We start from the raw sequence: 17,317 nt of genomic DNA on the forward strand, positions 1-17,317 counted from the left end.
GTTCTAGATTGTCCCACAAGAGGAAACATCCTCTCTATGTCTACTTTGTCAATCCTCTTAATCATCTTATATACCTCAATTAGACCTCCTCTCATTCCTCTAAACTCCAGAGAGTAAAGGCCTAAACTGCTCAATCCCTCTTCAAAAGACAAACCCCTCATCTCTGGAATCAATCTAGTGAACCTCCTCTGAACTGCCTCCAATGCAACTACATCCCTCCTCAAGTAAGGGGACCAAAGCTGTACGCAATACTCCAGCTGTGGTCTCACCAATGCCTTGCACAGTTGCAGCAACACTTCCCTACTTTTATACTCTATTCCTTTAGCAATAAATGCCAAAATTCCATTTGCCTTCCTTATTTCCTGCTGCACCTGCATACTAGTTTTCTGCGATTCATGCACGAGGACACCCAGATCCCTCTGCACCGAAGCACTCTGAAGTTTCTCTCCATTTAGATAATAATTTGCCTTTCTATTCTTCTGATCAAAATGGATAACCTCACACTTATCCACATTAAACTCCATCTGACAAATTTTGGCCCATTCACCTAACCTATCCATATCCATTTGTAAATTTCTTATTTCTTTATCGCAATTTACTATCCCACCTATTTTAGTGTCATCTGCAAATTTGGCTATAGTACCTTCTATCCCTGCATCCAAGTCATTAATATAGATTGTAAATAGCTGGGGCCTGAGGACCGAACCCTATGTTACCCCACTAGTTACATCTTGCCAACCAGAAAAGGACCCATTTATCCTGACTCACTGTTTTCTGTTGGTTAGCCAATCCTCTATCCAAGTTAATAAATTGCTCCTAACCCCATGTGATCTTACCTTGTGCATTAACCTTTTCTGTGGCACCTTATCAAATGCCTTCTGGAAGTCCAGATAAACGACATCTACAGGATCCCCATTATCCACTTTACTTGTTACATCTTCGAAGAACTCTAGCAAATTAGTCAAACACGATTTACCCTTCATAAAACCATGCTGACTCTGATGGATTGCGTTTTGACTTTCTAAATGTCCTGTGATTACTTCCTTAATAATGGATTCTAACAATGTCCCAACGACAGATGTTAAACTAACTGGTCTATAGTTTCCTACTTTCTGCCTCCCTCCATATTTGAATAAGGGCGTTATAATAGCATTTTTCCAATCTATTGGAACCTTTCCCATATCCAGAGAATTTTGGAATCTTATAACCAATGGATCCACTATCTCCGCTGCCACTTCCTTTAAGAACCGAGGATGTAGGCCATCAGGCCCTGGGGACTTGATTGCCTTCAATCCCAATAGTTGCTCAGTACTTTTTTCCTAGTGATGATGATTGTTCTAAGTTCCTCCCTTTCTATAACCTCCACATTACCTGTTACTATTGGGATGGTACTAGTGTCCTCCACCATGAAAACTGAGGCAAAATACTAACTTAGTGTCTCTGCCATTTCTGTGTCCCCCTCTATTAACTCCCTAGTCACATCCTGCAAGGGACCAACATTCACTTTAGCTTCTCTCTTCCCTTTTATATACTTATAGAAGCTTTTGCTATCCGTTTTTATATTTCACACTAGTTTTCTTTCATAATTTACCTTTACTCTTTTATTACTTTTTAGTAACCCTTTGTTGATCTTTAAAAGATTCCCAATCTTCGAGCCTGCCACTGGCCTTTGCAATATGGTATGCCTTAGTTTGTGTCTTTATGTTATCCTTAACTTCCTTGCTTAGCCATGGATGTTTTTTCCCCTTCCTAGAATCTTTCTTCCTCTCTGGAATATATTTTAGTTGGGTTAAATTGAATATCTCCTTAAACATCTGCCACTGCTCGTCAACTGTCCTACCTTGTAGTCTTCCTGTCCAGTCCACTAGGGCCAAATCTGTCCTCATGCCTATATAATTGCCTTTGTTTAACTCCAGAATGCCCGCGTGGGACTCCAGCTTCTCGCCCTCAAACTGAATTTGAAATTCTGGCATGCTATGATCATTTTCCCTAGAGGATCCTTAACAATGAGATAATTTATTAATCCCACCTCATTACACACCAAATCTATAATAGCCTGCTCCCTGGTTGGTTCCACAACATATTGCTCCAAAAAACAATCTCTAATACATTCAGTGAACTCTCCCTCGAGGCTAGCCTTGCCAATTTGACTAATCCAGTCTATATGCATATTAAAATCACCCATGATTATTGTCGTACCTTTCTTACAAGCCCCCAGTATTTCCTGGTTTATACTGTGCCCCACTGTGGAACTACTGTTTGGGGACCTATAGATTACTCCCACCAGGGACTTCTTTCCCTTGCTATTACTTATTTCTACCCAGACTGATTCTACGTCTTGATCTCCAGTGCCTATATCATTTCTCACTACAGCACTGATCACTTCCTTTACTAACAAAGCTACACAACCTCCTTTTCCTTCCTGCCTATCCTTCTGAAATACTGAGTACCCTTGGATATTCAATTCCCAAACCTGGTTTCCCTGCAACTACGTCTCAGTAATCGCCACTAGATCATACCCATTCGTCTCTATTTGCGCTGTTGACTCATTAATTTTATTCCGAATGCTTCGTGCATTCAGATACAAAGCCTTTAGGTTTGTTCTATTATCAAATTTCCCTACTCTTGTACGATTCCTTGGTGCAATATGACATTCACACATTCTGTCCCGACCTTTTATTTTCTGGTAACAATCAGCCTCATCACTAACCTGCACTCCTACCTTCTCCTTTAACCTTGACTTCCTAATTTTCCATGCAACTGAACCCTCCCCCCACTATTTAGTTTAAAGCCCTATCTACAGCCCTAGTGATTCGCCAGGACTCTGGTCCCAGCATGATTCAGGTGGAGCCCGTCCCATCGTAACAGCTCCCTCCTTCCCCAGTACTGGTGCAAATGGTACCCATTTCTCCCACACCAATCTTTGCGCCACGCATTTACCTCTTTAATCTTATTGACCCTGTGCCAATTAGCTCGTGGCTCAGGTAGTAATCCAGAGATTATTACCTTTTTGGTTCTGCTTTTTAATTTAGCCCCTAGCTGCTCATATGCCTGCAGCAGAACCTCTATCCTCGTTCTACCTATATTGTTGGTACCTACGTGGACCACGACAACTGGATCTTTCCCCCCCTACTCCAAGTTTCTCTGCAGCCCAGATGAGATATCCCGAACCCTGGCACCAGGTAGGCTACACAGCCTTCGGGACTCTCGATCCTGGCCACAGAGAACAGTGTCTATGCCTCTAACTATACTATCCCTGATTACAACTACATTTCTCTTTTCTCCCCCCACTTGAATTGACTTTAAGAACTTTGTTTTTGCTTTCAAATCACTCCATGATCTCACCTCACCTGACCTCACTTACCTCTTCTGGTCATACATTCCTATATTCACTCTTCTCTCCTCCTCTGACACCAGCTTAGTGCTCATCCTCTGCTCCATTGTCAGCTGGCACTCTTGCAGTCATTACACCTCTGCTCTCTGGAACTCTTTTCCTGAAATCCCTTCACCTTTCCATGTTCCTCTCTGCCTTCAAAATATTCCTTATAACCCACCTCTTCAACTGTGTTTTCACCTCCACTTTTTGCTTTTCCCACATTCTTTATCCCTCCATCCCTTAAATTGCTTCAAGGGGTCTTTCGGTGTATGAGGAGCGCTCTCGAAATCTAGATTTTTGGAAGGCTAATTATTGACTCGGGTTGGAATTGCAACACTGAAAAAGAAATAGGCTTAACAGCAAGAAGTGGAGGCTGGACATAAATAGTAATTTCTCAGACTGGAAAGAGATTATGAGTAAGACACCTCAGCAATTGGTCCTCGGATCAGTCACTCTTCATAAAATACAGATTGGGTAGTGTAAGCAAAATCTCCATGATATCAAAATGAGAGGCAGCACAGATAATGGGGAAACTATACAACAAGATTCACAAGGATTTAAGAGGATAATCCCAACAGGGTGTGTGACCAGAGGAAGTCCCATATCTGAATCGTGCCATCTACACCCTGTGACCACAGTTCCTGCTGCGAGTGTGGCATTACCTGTTAAATCTCAGAGAATCATAGAAATTACAGCACAGGAAAAGGCTATTGCAATGGTGTCAGTGCTTGCTCTCAATTGCACCTGGCTCCTCTAGTCCCATTTCTCAGAGAAATGACAGTACAGAGGCAACTGATAAACCTTTGGTAACTGAGACAGTTAATGACAGATGTAATTCAATATAAGTTTAAAATAATTAGAAACTAGGCAGTAGCTAGATCCCATTTGGAGTGCAGGTTGCGTAAGCATTATTATTTGTTCGTTCGTGCTTTGCCATCAAAGGACACCAAAATATCATTTCATTTTTTTATTTTGAGATACAGCACCGAAACAGGCCCTTTGGCCCACCGAGTCTGTGCCAACCATCAACCACCCATTTATACTAACCCTACATTAATCCCATATTCCTACCACATCCCCACCTTCCCTCAATGCCCCTACCACCTACCTATACTAGGGGCAATTTATAATGGCCAATTTAGCTATCAACCTGCAAGTCTTTGGCTGTGGGAGGAAACCGGAGCACGCGGTGAAAACCCACGCGGTCACAGAGAGAACTTGCAAACTCCGCACAGGCAGTACCCAGAACTGAACCCGGGTCGCTGGAGCTGTGAGGCTACGGTGCTAACCACTGCGCCATTCTTTGATGTCTAATGAAACCCATTTTTGCTAGGAATGAGCATCCACAGAGTGAACAGTGGATCCCAGATATACTGGGCTGGGGTACTTGATTTTTCAGCTGAGACATCCTCAGCTGGTGCTTAATGCGATGGGCTATATAGTGGGCGGTGCTTTTTCATCATGCTTTCTTACCTCAAGCAAGTTGTTCCACTTATGGATGTCCATTTTGCAGTTTCAGAGTCACTTATAACTATAGTGGTGGCCATGGCTCAGTTGGTAGCATTTTCACCTCTGAGTCAGAAGGTTGAGAGTTCAAGTCCCACTCCAGAGAAAGAATCACAAAAATCTAGTCCTTCATTCCAGTACTGCATTGTTGGAGCTACCATCTCTCAGATGAGATGTTAAATTGAGGTCTTGTCTGCCCTTTCAAGTGAACATAAAAGATCCCATAGCACTATTTCAAAGAAGAGCACGGGAGCTATCCCTGGTGTCCTGGCCAATATTTATTGCTCAATCAACATCACAAAGACAGATTATCTGGCCATTATCACATTTCTGTTTGTGGGAGTTTGCTGTGTGCAAATTGGCTGCTGTGTTTCCTATATTACAACAATGACTACACTTCAAAAGTACTTCATTGGCAAGGCTTTCTTCCTTTTAAGTAGTCTTTGTTTGTTTTACTAACAATCACATAAATCTCTTCCCAGCTGTCAATGCATCATACAAGACCTTCAGAATTGATTCATTAGACATAATCATAGGATATTTCTGCCCCTGAGCAGGTACAGAGACAGCAAGAGAGGAAAGTTGAGTTCTTCCTATTTTGGAAAAGTGGAAACTTTGAGATGACCCAAATGAAGTTTTCACAATTACTAAGGGAACTAGCAAAACTGATCTGAACAAATTCTTTGCCAGTGTGAAGTGCACCAGCAAGCCACACAAGTTAAAAATGAGGAAGTTAAGAAGGAAAAATGAAGTTAGGTGGTACCGAAGGGTGACAGAGTTGTGGATTAAATTGCCAAGAAGGATCACTGAAGCGCATCATATAAAGGGATTCAAGAGACAAGTGGATGCAATTCTGGAGAGAGAAGGGATTGAAAGATTATGGTAAGAAGGTGGGTTGATGGGCTGTGTATAAACTTCAGCCTTAAACAATGTGAAATACAAATTGTAGCCTTCCACACACATTTCAAAGAATGTCATCAATATCACAAGAATTTAATAATTTCTATAAAGCCATTCAATTTAATGTCAAGTTGAGCGTCTTGTACTTTCATACTGACGTAACCATGAGGGACTTTGGCAGTAAGATGTTCACAGTTGCAATAGAAATAAAACTTGCCTATGTTCAATACAAGGGGTTTTGTTAATGTAGGTAGTAAATCTATTTAAAATATTATTTACATGAGCTGATTATAGATAATTAACTTATACACAAATATGCTGAAACAAGATACAGTATATCTAAGTCTCAAGTGATAACCAAACTATAAAATTCAGGCAGGGTCCAGCAGTCAAATGCACAAACTAAAAAGAATGCAAATTCATTGAGATCACAAGTTTTTTTTAAAGCACTAAAATGGGGAGTTCTTTCAGTATACAAACCTTACAACTGGTCTCACAGGTATTGGCTTATCACTGGGAGCTTTGGTATATAATAATTTCTGTTTTGAATTGTTTATTATACTCCTTCTGAGTAACACCACTAACACAAATCTAATGAATGATACAAAAACAAGAAATGCTGGAATCACTCAGCAGGTCTGGCAGCATCTGTGCTAATGAATGATAACTTGGAAAACATTCAAGTATCTCAGCAATCAGCAGTTTCTTTCTCAAAATATTCTTTTTCCAACATTAGATATTGTATTCTAATGATAACAGTTAGGCAACAGTGTCATCGATTGTGATCAGTTGAATGGTTCATGAGAAACCAGTTCCAGTACTCACGGTTCTGATACCTCATGGGATATTAAAATGGTTTTCAGCATGATTAAACCTCACCTTAGCCTCCAGGAGACTTGTCTTTGCTTTGCAAAGCTGCAACTTCTGAGTTGTGCGCTCCAGCAGGGGGAAACGTCAGGGCCCTCATATTCACTGTTGTCTCCATGGAAATGAGCAGTTTTGACCAGCCTCTCACACTGTTGTCTCCATGGAAACAGCATTGCCAGACTAACCTCCCATACCCACTGTCATTTACATGGAAACAAGCATTCGCAGACCAGCTTTTCATTCTTCTCTATCTCCACAGGAGCAAGAATCCGTGAGCACATTCTTGCATCACATCACCTCACATCTTACCATCAAAACTGTTTTCCTATGAAAGATCGGTAAAGAACTAAAATAATTCAACACAACAATAACAGACTGCATGTGTTGGGAGTGAGCAGCTGTTGTTCCCTCAGACTGAGCACAGGGAGGACAGCAGCCCTGGCAGGAGAGTAGCACCATTCCTCCACATTCAGTACATTTACTATAGATCTGTATTTCTGGACATGTTGAACACTAACGCACATGCCTCAGGGAGGTCAGCTGGGTGAATTCCTGGCCTTAGTTTTTCCATAGTTGGAACTGCAGTGTGGAAGCTTGGCCTCTTCACCAGGGACAGTCAACCTCAAGCTGCACTTGTGGACCCACTTCAGCGGATCAGAGCCAGCTGGTCCTGCACCCATCTGCCCATGCTCCTAGGGAGCAGACAGTTTCATTTCATCTCTCTGGCACGGATTTGATGCCAGACCTCAGAAATGAAAGGTCAGTACAATAAACATATAGCAACATCCCATCCTACCAGGCTGTGAGATATTTATTTTACGGACTATAGGGCTGACTCTGTCACTCCTAGACATACCTGTCCCATCCCAGCGAGAATCATGTGGGTGGAGGGATAAGATGGTGGGGGGAGGGGTGGTTTGCTGATGCCTTCCTGTCACCTGCCATTTTTATTTATCTGAATTCAGGAACGAGATGGCTGCCCAGCCCAGATGCATGGGAGCCTAATTTAAATGGAATTGTCAGGTCGTCATATGATGTCATTGAGACATGCACATCATTTCAAGCACGGGCCTGAATAATACCAGCACAGTCTCTGACCTGCCACTATAAGCTGACAGCAGCAAGGATCCTAGCTCCAGGAGGACCAGGTAGCATTTTAAAAACTTCTTTGAAAAAGAGAGGGCTCCTCCTGGCCCCACAATGCTACCTTAGGCCTCCCTATCCAGGGAACATCACCCCCCAAAATTGTCTCGATCGCCAACTTGTCAAACCCCCACCCCGCCTCAAACCCTAACTTATCTGGCTGGGACCATTCCCATGGGATGCCGGCAATGGCCAGAGACCCAGCAATTTTGACAATATTTCCCAGCTTCAGGCAAGAGTCAGCGGTGGATTAACATCTCTCAAGCCTCAGGCTCCCGGGAGCCGAACGATTTACTGACACCCTTGGCCTCCAAATTAGCCATTTTTCACAAGTTCACTACACATCAGGAAGCGCACAATGGAAATCCTTCCCTGTTGTGACAGAAACAAAAGTTAGCAGGGCAGGTTTTTCTTTTTGCTACACCTTTGCATTTTCGTACCAGTGGCAGCAACAGGATGCAGACTCTGCACCAGATTAAATAATTCATTTATTCGTGGTTGGGCATCGGAAAGCAATGAATTGCACATGAAAATAAATAAGAAGGTGAGAACTCCCAGTGTGTGTTTTTTTCTGAACTGGCACTTTTGATTCTTTCTTTTAAAAAATATTTTTAGTTTATCTGTGCCTGTGGTAAGCTTCACATATCTCCACTACTTTGCAGTAAATCTGCTTAAAACCTAACAATGTTTCTAATGATGGCTAAGAGAATGTTTCATTTTTCTTATCCTTGGACTTTCCCATCAACTTGGACTTCCTCCTGTCTGGCCGCCTGCACCTCTCATCAATGCTTGGTATACACTCGAGGTGCCAGACTTGATCATTCCTGGCCCGTGGATAAACTGCTTCTACATAATGCCGAATGAGCCTTAAGCGGACTGGATCCAGCTGCTTCTTGTTACATGCACCTGAATGGTTGTACTGTAGTCTGAGATTTTCGGAAGTAAATAGCTCTGGAAAGATCCTGACAAGAAGTCGGGCAGCAAAGTTGCCAACTGACAGACTGTCCTGCACTATTTCTTTTAATTCCTTAATTGAAAGTAGATGCTTATTTGGGACAGGGAAATCAAGAGTGGGCACGGTTAGTTCATCGAGTGCCACTTTGCAAAAGTTCCTATGGTACCGGTCTGTTCTTTCTGGTGCTAGCAGTACTGCTTCCTTTTTGACTTGCTCTGGTTGCACTGCTGAAGTTGTAGGCTCTTCCCGCTCATTGCCGATGATGGTTTTCTTTCTCTGTTGCTGATAAATGCGCCTTTGTTCTGTGTCTCTGCGGCGGCACCTCTCATCCAGCTTCGATACGAACTCTTGGTTCCACGCCTTGTCGCACTTGGCTCTGGGATACATTAGCTGCACGTAGTGCCTGATGAGTTTTATTCGGACTGGGTCCAGTTGCTTTTTGCCAAGGGAACCACTGCAGTTATACTGCTTCCTCAGATTCTCCGGCGTAAAGAGCTCAGGGAATAACCTCACTAATAACCGGGAGGCAAAGTTTCCAATGGACAAGCTGCTTTCATAAATGTTCTTTAACTGCTGTTTGTTGAGTATGTGGTCTGGGCAAGGTACTTCAAAATCTGGAGGGGGTATGACAAGGCTGTTAAAATCGACCGGCATGAGCCAGATTTTCTTGGACTTCTGCGTGGATTTCTCGAAGTCACAGCTGTCGTTGCTTCCAATCACAGAGACATTCGAGGAACAATGACTTTCATTTCTAAAGACATCAGATTCGCTTCCTTCAGAATTCATACTCGCTAGCTCTTCGTCCAGTTTGTGGATGACCTGCTGCAGCCAAACCTTGTCTTCTTGCACATCAGGAAAGTAAATTTCCGTGTATTTGCGGACAATCTGCAGTCTCTGCGGATCAAGTGCCTGCTTTTCAGATGAACCGTAACAGCTGGATTGTGAAGCCAAACATCTTGAGTCAAAGAGCTCCGGGAACAGTCTGTGGACTAGCAAAATGGCAAATTCTCCAGGAGACGAAGCCTCATCCAAGTACTCGCTTATCTCCTGGGGTTCCAAAACCAAGTCCGAGGTCATACTGCTGGAGGAATCCAAGGACAGCCCTTCATCTTGTGTGTTGTTGTCAATGTAGCAGTTAGGCTGTGGCTGCTCCACCACACGGTCTGTCTCATAAAAGCTGGTGTTCTGCTGACTACTCTCCATTTCTCTCTGTGCCCAAAATCTGTTGAAAAAGTCACTTACTTGTGGTAGGCATTCTACCTGCCAGACATCACCATTTCTGGCCGATGGATAACAGATCTCGATGTAGTTTTTGATGAGCTGGAGATGGAGTGAGTCCAGTTTCTTCTCAGACGTGGAGCCACATACATTGCAACCCCTGCTGACCTCATCTCCAGCGAAGAGTTCCGGAAAGAGCTGCACGAGTAACCGGCAGGCAAAGTCTCCAGGGGAGGAACTCTGATCAAGGACTTGCTTGAGTTCTGCGTTATTGAGCTGGTACTCTGCGGGTGGCAAGAACTCCACCACCGATTCACTGGGGGTCACGTGCTTTTTAATTCTGCTCACCTCCAATGATAGCAAATCGATTTTGCTGTGCAGTTGGGTCATAGTAGAGTTCAAAGTGTTGAGAGTGAAAAACATTTTATGGATTAACGAGTACAGTATTGAATCACCATCAGCCGCAGGGGCTGGCAAGGCACAAGAGTAATTCTTGTGGGCATCCGTAAGACTTCGCTGCTGTAAGAGACTGTTGAGGTAAACTTTCTCTGAAGCCTCAACTGATGTGTGCTGGTCCACTGCTTGTACATTTCGCCGGTCTGATATTTTGTGCGAGATGCTATATAGTGGCTTCCTGTACGATGGCTTGTCCAGGGGAGCATCTTTACTTTCCATCAACAAATCTGTACTGGCCTCCGTGACATTACTTGCACCATCACAGTTTCTCTGGGAAGATACTGCAGAGTCCATGACTTTTAGACTTGAAAACATATCCTTAAAATGCAAAGTGCAACATTTTTAGTGAATATAGCACAACAAAACAGTGCAAACAAATGCTATCTGCTCTCCATAAAACATATCATATGTTTTAGATCATTTCTGTAATGCAAACTAATGTTTTCATACATTTTTTTCTACTTACTTTATTTAAATGATACTCAGTTTGAATAGATTGAAGGCAGGCTGTGCCACTACTAAATTGGTATGGTTTGCATTTATGTTATGACTGAAAAAAGAGTGCAACACAGAGCAATTTCCCTTTGGCAGCAGTGTATACCATCTACAAGATGCACTGCAGCAATTTGCCAAGGCTGCTTCGACAGCACCTTCCAAACCCGTGAGCTCGGCCACCTAGAAGAACAAGGGCAGCAGATGCATGGGATCGCCACCAACTGCAAGTTTCCCTCCAGGTCACACACCATCCTGACTTGGAACTATATCACATAACTACACTAATCACAAAGAGGGGAACCACTCTATAGTTCATTCAGTATTTCTTTAAAATAACTTTGCCAAACATGTACTCTATTGACATAGTGGAGGAAGCTGAACGCTATGTGCAGCTGTATTATATGTGACCTATGAATGCTGAACGGGAGGAGTTCCATTTCCCAAAATGAGCATTCCTCATCTTGATGAGAACAAAGATAAAATAAGAATGGATACTGTCAAGCAGCATTAGCATTTCTTTTGAATAAAATGCAATTCCTCTTTTTTATATGCATTAGACGGATGTGAGCATTGCTGGCCAGGCCAGCATTTATTGCCCATCCCTAATTGCCCTTGAGAAGATGGTGGTGAGCCACCATCTTGAACTGCTGCAGTCTGTGCTATTAGGAATGGAGTTCCAGGCTATTGACCCAGCGACGATGAAGGAATTGTGATATAGTTCCAAGTCAGGATGGTCTGTGACCTGGAGGGAATCTTGCAGTTGGTGGCGATCCCATGCATCTACTGCCCTTGTCCTTCTAGGTGGCCGAGGTCACGGGTTTGGAAGATGCTGTCGAAGCAGCCTTGGCAAATTGCTGCAGTACATCTTGTAGATGGTATACACTGCTGCCACTGCAGGCGGCGGAGGGAGTGAATGTTTAAGGTGGTGGATGGGGTGCCGATCAAGTGGGCTGCTTTGTCCCGGATGGTGTTGAGCTTCTTGAGTGTTGTTGGAACTGCACTCACCCAAGCAAGTGCAGAGTATTCCATCACACTCCTGACTTATGCCTTGTAGATGGTAGAAAGGCTTTGGGAAGTCAGGAGGTGAGGTTCCTTGACTCAGAATTCCCAGCCTCTGACTTGCTCTTGTAGCCATAGTACTTATAAGGCTCGTCCAGTTAAGTTTCTGGTCAATGGTGACCCCTATGATGTTGATGGAGGGGAATTCAGTGCTGGTAATCTCACTGAATGTTAGGTGGTTAGATTCTCTCTTGTTGGAGATGGTCATTGCCTGGCACTTGTGTGGCACAAATGTCACTTAATAGCCCCCATGCCTCCTTGGGCCACATACTGATGATGGGCAAGTGCACCAAGGAAGAAACCTGTCCAGCTATTGCTGTTCTGAGCCATTTCCTGAGAGGTGCTCAACAGTGGCCAATGAAAATCAGAGCTGGGTTGTCCAGTTCCAGTCTCTAGGTATGCTCTTGCCCACACACAGTGGCAGCAACACAACTGAGATCAAGAACTTAGTAAAAAGACACAGCACACTAAAGGACATCAATACTCCACAGCTCAGTCCTACCAACCCCCGAGTGGCCCTTCGTTAAAGCACATTAAAATACAATTACATATAGATCAATAACAGTTAAACAGTGAATTTCTAATAAAGAATGGCAAGGCATTATTCCAAACAAAGGCTGAAAGATCTTTGTACAATTAGAATACACTGCAGCGTAGGCGATATTTACCTCACAGATAACTCTTCTCCTTTTACAGATTATGGGACTCTCGAGTTCTGGAGTCATCTCACCAGAACCATTCCGTATCTGCTTTTGTTTTGCTGCATTCTGTACACTGTTGATCCCTGAAGCTCTATCTGGACTGGAGCTGCCCACATCATCTTCTTTGGTGCTAATTTCTGCTTTGACCCTATCAATCTTGACCTTTGTCACTGCGAGGGGAGAGGAAAACATTAAGCTATCAAATTATTTTTTCCCCACAATACGATAATAGCATTCATCGATTTCTCAGCTGTATCTTCATTGAATTCAAGCTTTACTTTGCAGTAGAGCTTTCCTGTGAACAAAACTGTAATTGACTTGGATACCGGAGTTAAAGCAGAAAGATATTCAGAGAACTTCAGTACCTTAGATATTTACAGATTTAAGCAATTGTTAACCATGCCTCTTTAGTGTGACAGAAAAGCAAACACATGTTTCAAAAAGTTTGAGGTTTATACAAACTCAGTTTGAAAATTAACTTAAGGCTGTAAGAATGGTAAGGAGCAGTGGCCTAGGGATATAGTTTTGTATGCACAAGATGGAGGCAGGTCTGTACTGATGTGTTAAGGGCTATGCTCATCCAGGTCAAAATCCTTAGAATGTTTTAACGTTCAAACAGAATATCGTAGATTACAGCTGAGAACTGGAGAAGCAGTGACTGAAGGAATTCTTTTGAGATTGCCCTTGATTATAATCAATCTGGTCTCATGTATTAGAGTTCCTTGAAGTGCATATTTCAGCGAGATCTGTATGGTGTATTTACTGGGGACACATCATCACCATCTCGCCCCCTACCCCCTCACCCCAACCACTTAGTTTATGGCAGGCAATCTATTTCTACTCTGTTTCTCAATAGCCTAGAAGTAGGTTTTGAACTCTTGGAAGGAGACCTCCAATATTACTTTGGAGATGATGGAAGCACGATCTCAGATTTTAGGAGCCTTATTTACAGGTGTGATAACTGAATGCTTAAACATGAGGTGGTACTGAACCAAGCTGAGCAGGAGGATTTCAAATGCCATTGCTCCCTGTCCTGAGTTGGCTGATCTTGGCTGGAATGGCACTACGACTGCTGCAATCTTGTCAGGATAGGGAAGGAAAAGTCAGACAGGATTTCTGCTTCTGATGGCTCAGGTGATTCCAACTGGAAAATGTGCATAGGTTGATGTTATCCCCACGGCTGAATACCTTACTCACTGTCTATGCTCATGTATGAAGAATGTCTAAATGGGTGAGGTATTGAAGCCAAAATACCCAAGGAAATGTAATCCATCAGTCACTGTTTTCTACTGTTTTTGCAACAATGAGACGAACTTGAACTTACATGGCATAATAATCCCAAAGTGCTTCACAGAGGCAAAAGAGATTGGACATCAATCTATATGGGCAGAAGGATTGAGGTAGTAAACAAAAGACAAGATTAAAGAAGTAGGTTTTGAGGAGATTTTGGAAAGAAGGGAGATAGGAAGAAATTAAAGATCTCCGGGGAGAATTTCCAGATGTGAAATTGAAAAAGCTAAAGGCTGTGACTGGAAGTGGATGCCAAAGACAGCATAGCAGAAAGTAGATTGTAGAAATTAGGGACTTTTATTTTACTAGTTCGGGGGATGTGGGCGTTGCTGGATATTTATTGCTCATCCCTAATTGCCTTTGAGAAGGTGAGCTGCTTTCTTGAACCACAGCAGTCCTTGAGGTGTATGTACACCAATAGTGCTGTTAGGGAGTTCCAGGATTTTGATCCAGTGACAGTGAAGGAATGACGATAGTCCAATTTAGGATGGTGAGTGGCTTGTAGAGGAACTTGCAGGTGGTGGTGTTCCCATGTATCTGCTGCCCTTATCCTTCTAGGTGGTAGAGGTCGCAGATTGGGAAGGTGTTGACGAAGGAGCCTAGGTGAGTTGCTGCAGCGCATCTTGTAGATGGTACACACTGCTGCCACTGTGCGTCGGTGGTGGAGGGAGTGAATGTTTGTAGATGGGGTGCCAATCAAGCAGGCTGCTTTGTCCTGGATGGTGTCAAGCTTCTTGAGTGTTGTTGGAGCAGCACCTATCCAGGCAAGTGGAGATTATTCCATCACACACCTGACCTGTGCCTTGTAGATGGTGTACAGGCATTGGGGAGGCAGGAGGTGAGTTATTCGCTGCAGAATTCCCAGCCTCTGACTTGATCTGGTAGACACAGCATTTATGTGACTGGTTCAGTTGAGTTCCTGGTCAATGGTGACCCCCAGGATGTTGATAGTGGGGGATTCAGCGATGGTAATGCCATTGAACGTCAAGAGAAGATGGTTAGATTCTCTCTTATTTGAGATGGTCATTGCCTGGCATTTGTGTGTCACGAATGTTACTTGCCACTTATCAGTCAGAGCCTGGATGTTGTCCAGGTCTTGCTGCATATGGACATGGGCTGCTTCAGTATCTGAGGAGTCGCGAATGGTGCTGAACATTACGCAATCATCAGCAAACATCCCCACTTCTGACCTTATGATGGAGGGAAGGTCATTGATGAAGCAGCTGAAGATGGTTGGACTTAGGACGCTTCCCTGAGGAACACCTGCAGTGATGTCCTGGGACTGAGCTGATTGACCTCCAATAACCACAACCATCTTCCTTTGCATTAGATATGACTCCAACTAGCAGAGAGTTTTCCCCTGATTCCCATTGACTCCAGTTTTGCTTGGACTCCTTGATGCCATACCTGGTCAAATGCTGCTTTGATGTCCAGGGTAGTCACTCTCACCTCACCACTGGAGTTCAGCTCTTTTGTCCATGTTTGGACCAAGGCTGTAATGAGGTCAGGAGCTGAGTGGCCCTGGCGGAACCCAAACTGAGTGTTAGTGAGCAGGTCATTGCTGAGCAATTGCCGCTTGATAACACTGTCGATGACCGCTTCCATCACTTTGCTGATGAACAAGAGTAGACAGATAGGGTGGTAATTGGCCAGGTTGGATTTGTCCTGATTTTTGTGCACAGGACATATCTGGGCAATTTTCCACATTGCTGGGTAGATATCAGTGTTGTAGCTGTACTGGAACAGCTTGGCTAGCGGGCTGGCTAGTTCTGGAACACAAGTCTTCAGTCCTATTTCCGGAATGATGTCAGGACCCATAGCCTTTGCAGTATCCAGTGCCTTCAGCCGTTTCATGACATCACGTGGAGTGAATGAGTGGCTGAAGACTGGCTTCTGTGATGCTGGGGACTTCAGGAGGAGGCCGAGATGGATCATCAACATCAGCATTTATCCTACCACTGACTGATGAAAAAGGAAAAGTTATAAATTAGATTTCTGCACAACAACAAACTGTTTAGAACCCTTGCCAGAGGATTTTGTAAATAAATAAATTATCAGACTACACCAGAAGGAAAAATAATGGGGATTCACCTCAATTAACATACACGCCATACAAGTGCAGGCAATGACCATCCCCAACAAGAGAGAATCTAACCATCTCCCCTTGACATTCAACAGCATTACCATCGCTGACTCCCCCAACATCAACATCCTGGGGGTTACCATTGACCAGAAACTGAACTGGAGTAGCCATATAAATGCTGTGGCTACAAGAGCAGGTCAGAGGCTAGGAATCCTGTGGCGAGTAACTCACTTCCTGACTCCCCAAAGCCTGTCCACCATCTACAAGGCACAAGTCAAGAGTGTGATGGAATATTCTCCACTTTCCTGAATGGGTGCAGCTCCAACAACACTCAAGAAACTTGACAGCATCCAGGACAAAGCAGCCCACTTGATTGGCACCCCGTCCACAAACATCACTCCCTCCACCACCAAAGCACAGTAGCAGCAGTGTGTACCATCTACAAGATGCACTGTAGCAACTCACCAAGGCTAATCAGGCAGCATCTTCCAAACCCGTGACCTCTACTACCTAGAAAGGACAAGGGCAGCACATGCATAGGAACACCATTAGCTGCAAGTTCCCCTCCAAGCCACACCATCCTGACTAGGAACTATATCGCCGTTCCTTTAATGTCGCTGAGTCAAAATCCTGGAACTCCCTTCCTAACAGCACTGTGGGTGTACCTACACCCACATGGACTGCAGCGGTTCAAGAAGGCAGCTCACCACCACGTTCTCAAGGGCAATTAGGGATGGGCAATAAATGCTGGCCTAGCCAGCGATGCCCATGAACAAATTTTTAAAAAATTGAATAAATGTAATCCCATTTAATTACTTTATTGTTAATTATGGTCCAGTCTTACCAGGTAACATGAATACATATATTACTAGAGGTTTCACACCTCTCAGAAGGACATTTCCCACTGGGCTTACATACATGTACTCCATTATATTTTTTAGCAGTTTCTTTGGTAGTTGTGCCCATCAGGAAGCCCAATCCAGTAAAAAGTTCCCATAATTAAGGAAATTGTAACAAAAAAGTTAATGATGCACAAAGAGGACATTTACAATTTTGCTATAAATAATGAACAGAGGAAATCATTGTCCAGCATGTTTGGAAGTAGCCAAACCCTAAGCTACACGAGGGACATTTTAAAGGAAGTACATTAGTGTATTGGACTTGTGGAGCCCAGAACATACTCTTTTTCACAATTGTGGAAATTATAGCACAAAAGGAAGTCATTTGGCTCGCAGGGCCTGTGTTTGTACTAGCTCTCAACACCAGAT

At 43.6% G+C, this 17,317-nt stretch overlaps 1 protein-coding gene across 3 annotated transcripts in view; it reads right to left on the bottom strand.

Moving 5' to 3' along the window:
• Nucleotides 1-5,898: 5,898 nt before the first annotated feature.
• bend3 (BEN domain containing 3) overlaps nucleotides 5,899-17,317 on the bottom strand; it is a 29,240-nt gene continuing 17,821 nt past the window's right edge. For all 3 annotated transcript variants that reach the window (XM_068019221.1, XM_068019228.1, XM_068019234.1), the window contains 2 exons: nucleotides 12,644-12,846; nucleotides 5,899-10,739 (listed from right to left, as the gene is read on the bottom strand). In XM_068019221.1, the coding sequence (XP_067875322.1) occupies nucleotides 8,493-10,739; nucleotides 12,644-12,846 (2,450 nt within the window). In that variant the 3' untranslated portion in view covers nucleotides 5,899-8,492. The remainder of the gene's footprint in view (nucleotides 10,740-12,643; nucleotides 12,847-17,317) is intronic.

The sequence above is a fragment of the Heterodontus francisci genome, chromosome 3, assembly GCF_036365525.1.
Source record: "Heterodontus francisci isolate sHetFra1 chromosome 3, sHetFra1.hap1, whole genome shotgun sequence".
NCBI lineage: Eukaryota > Metazoa > Chordata > Chondrichthyes > Heterodontiformes > Heterodontidae > Heterodontus > Heterodontus francisci.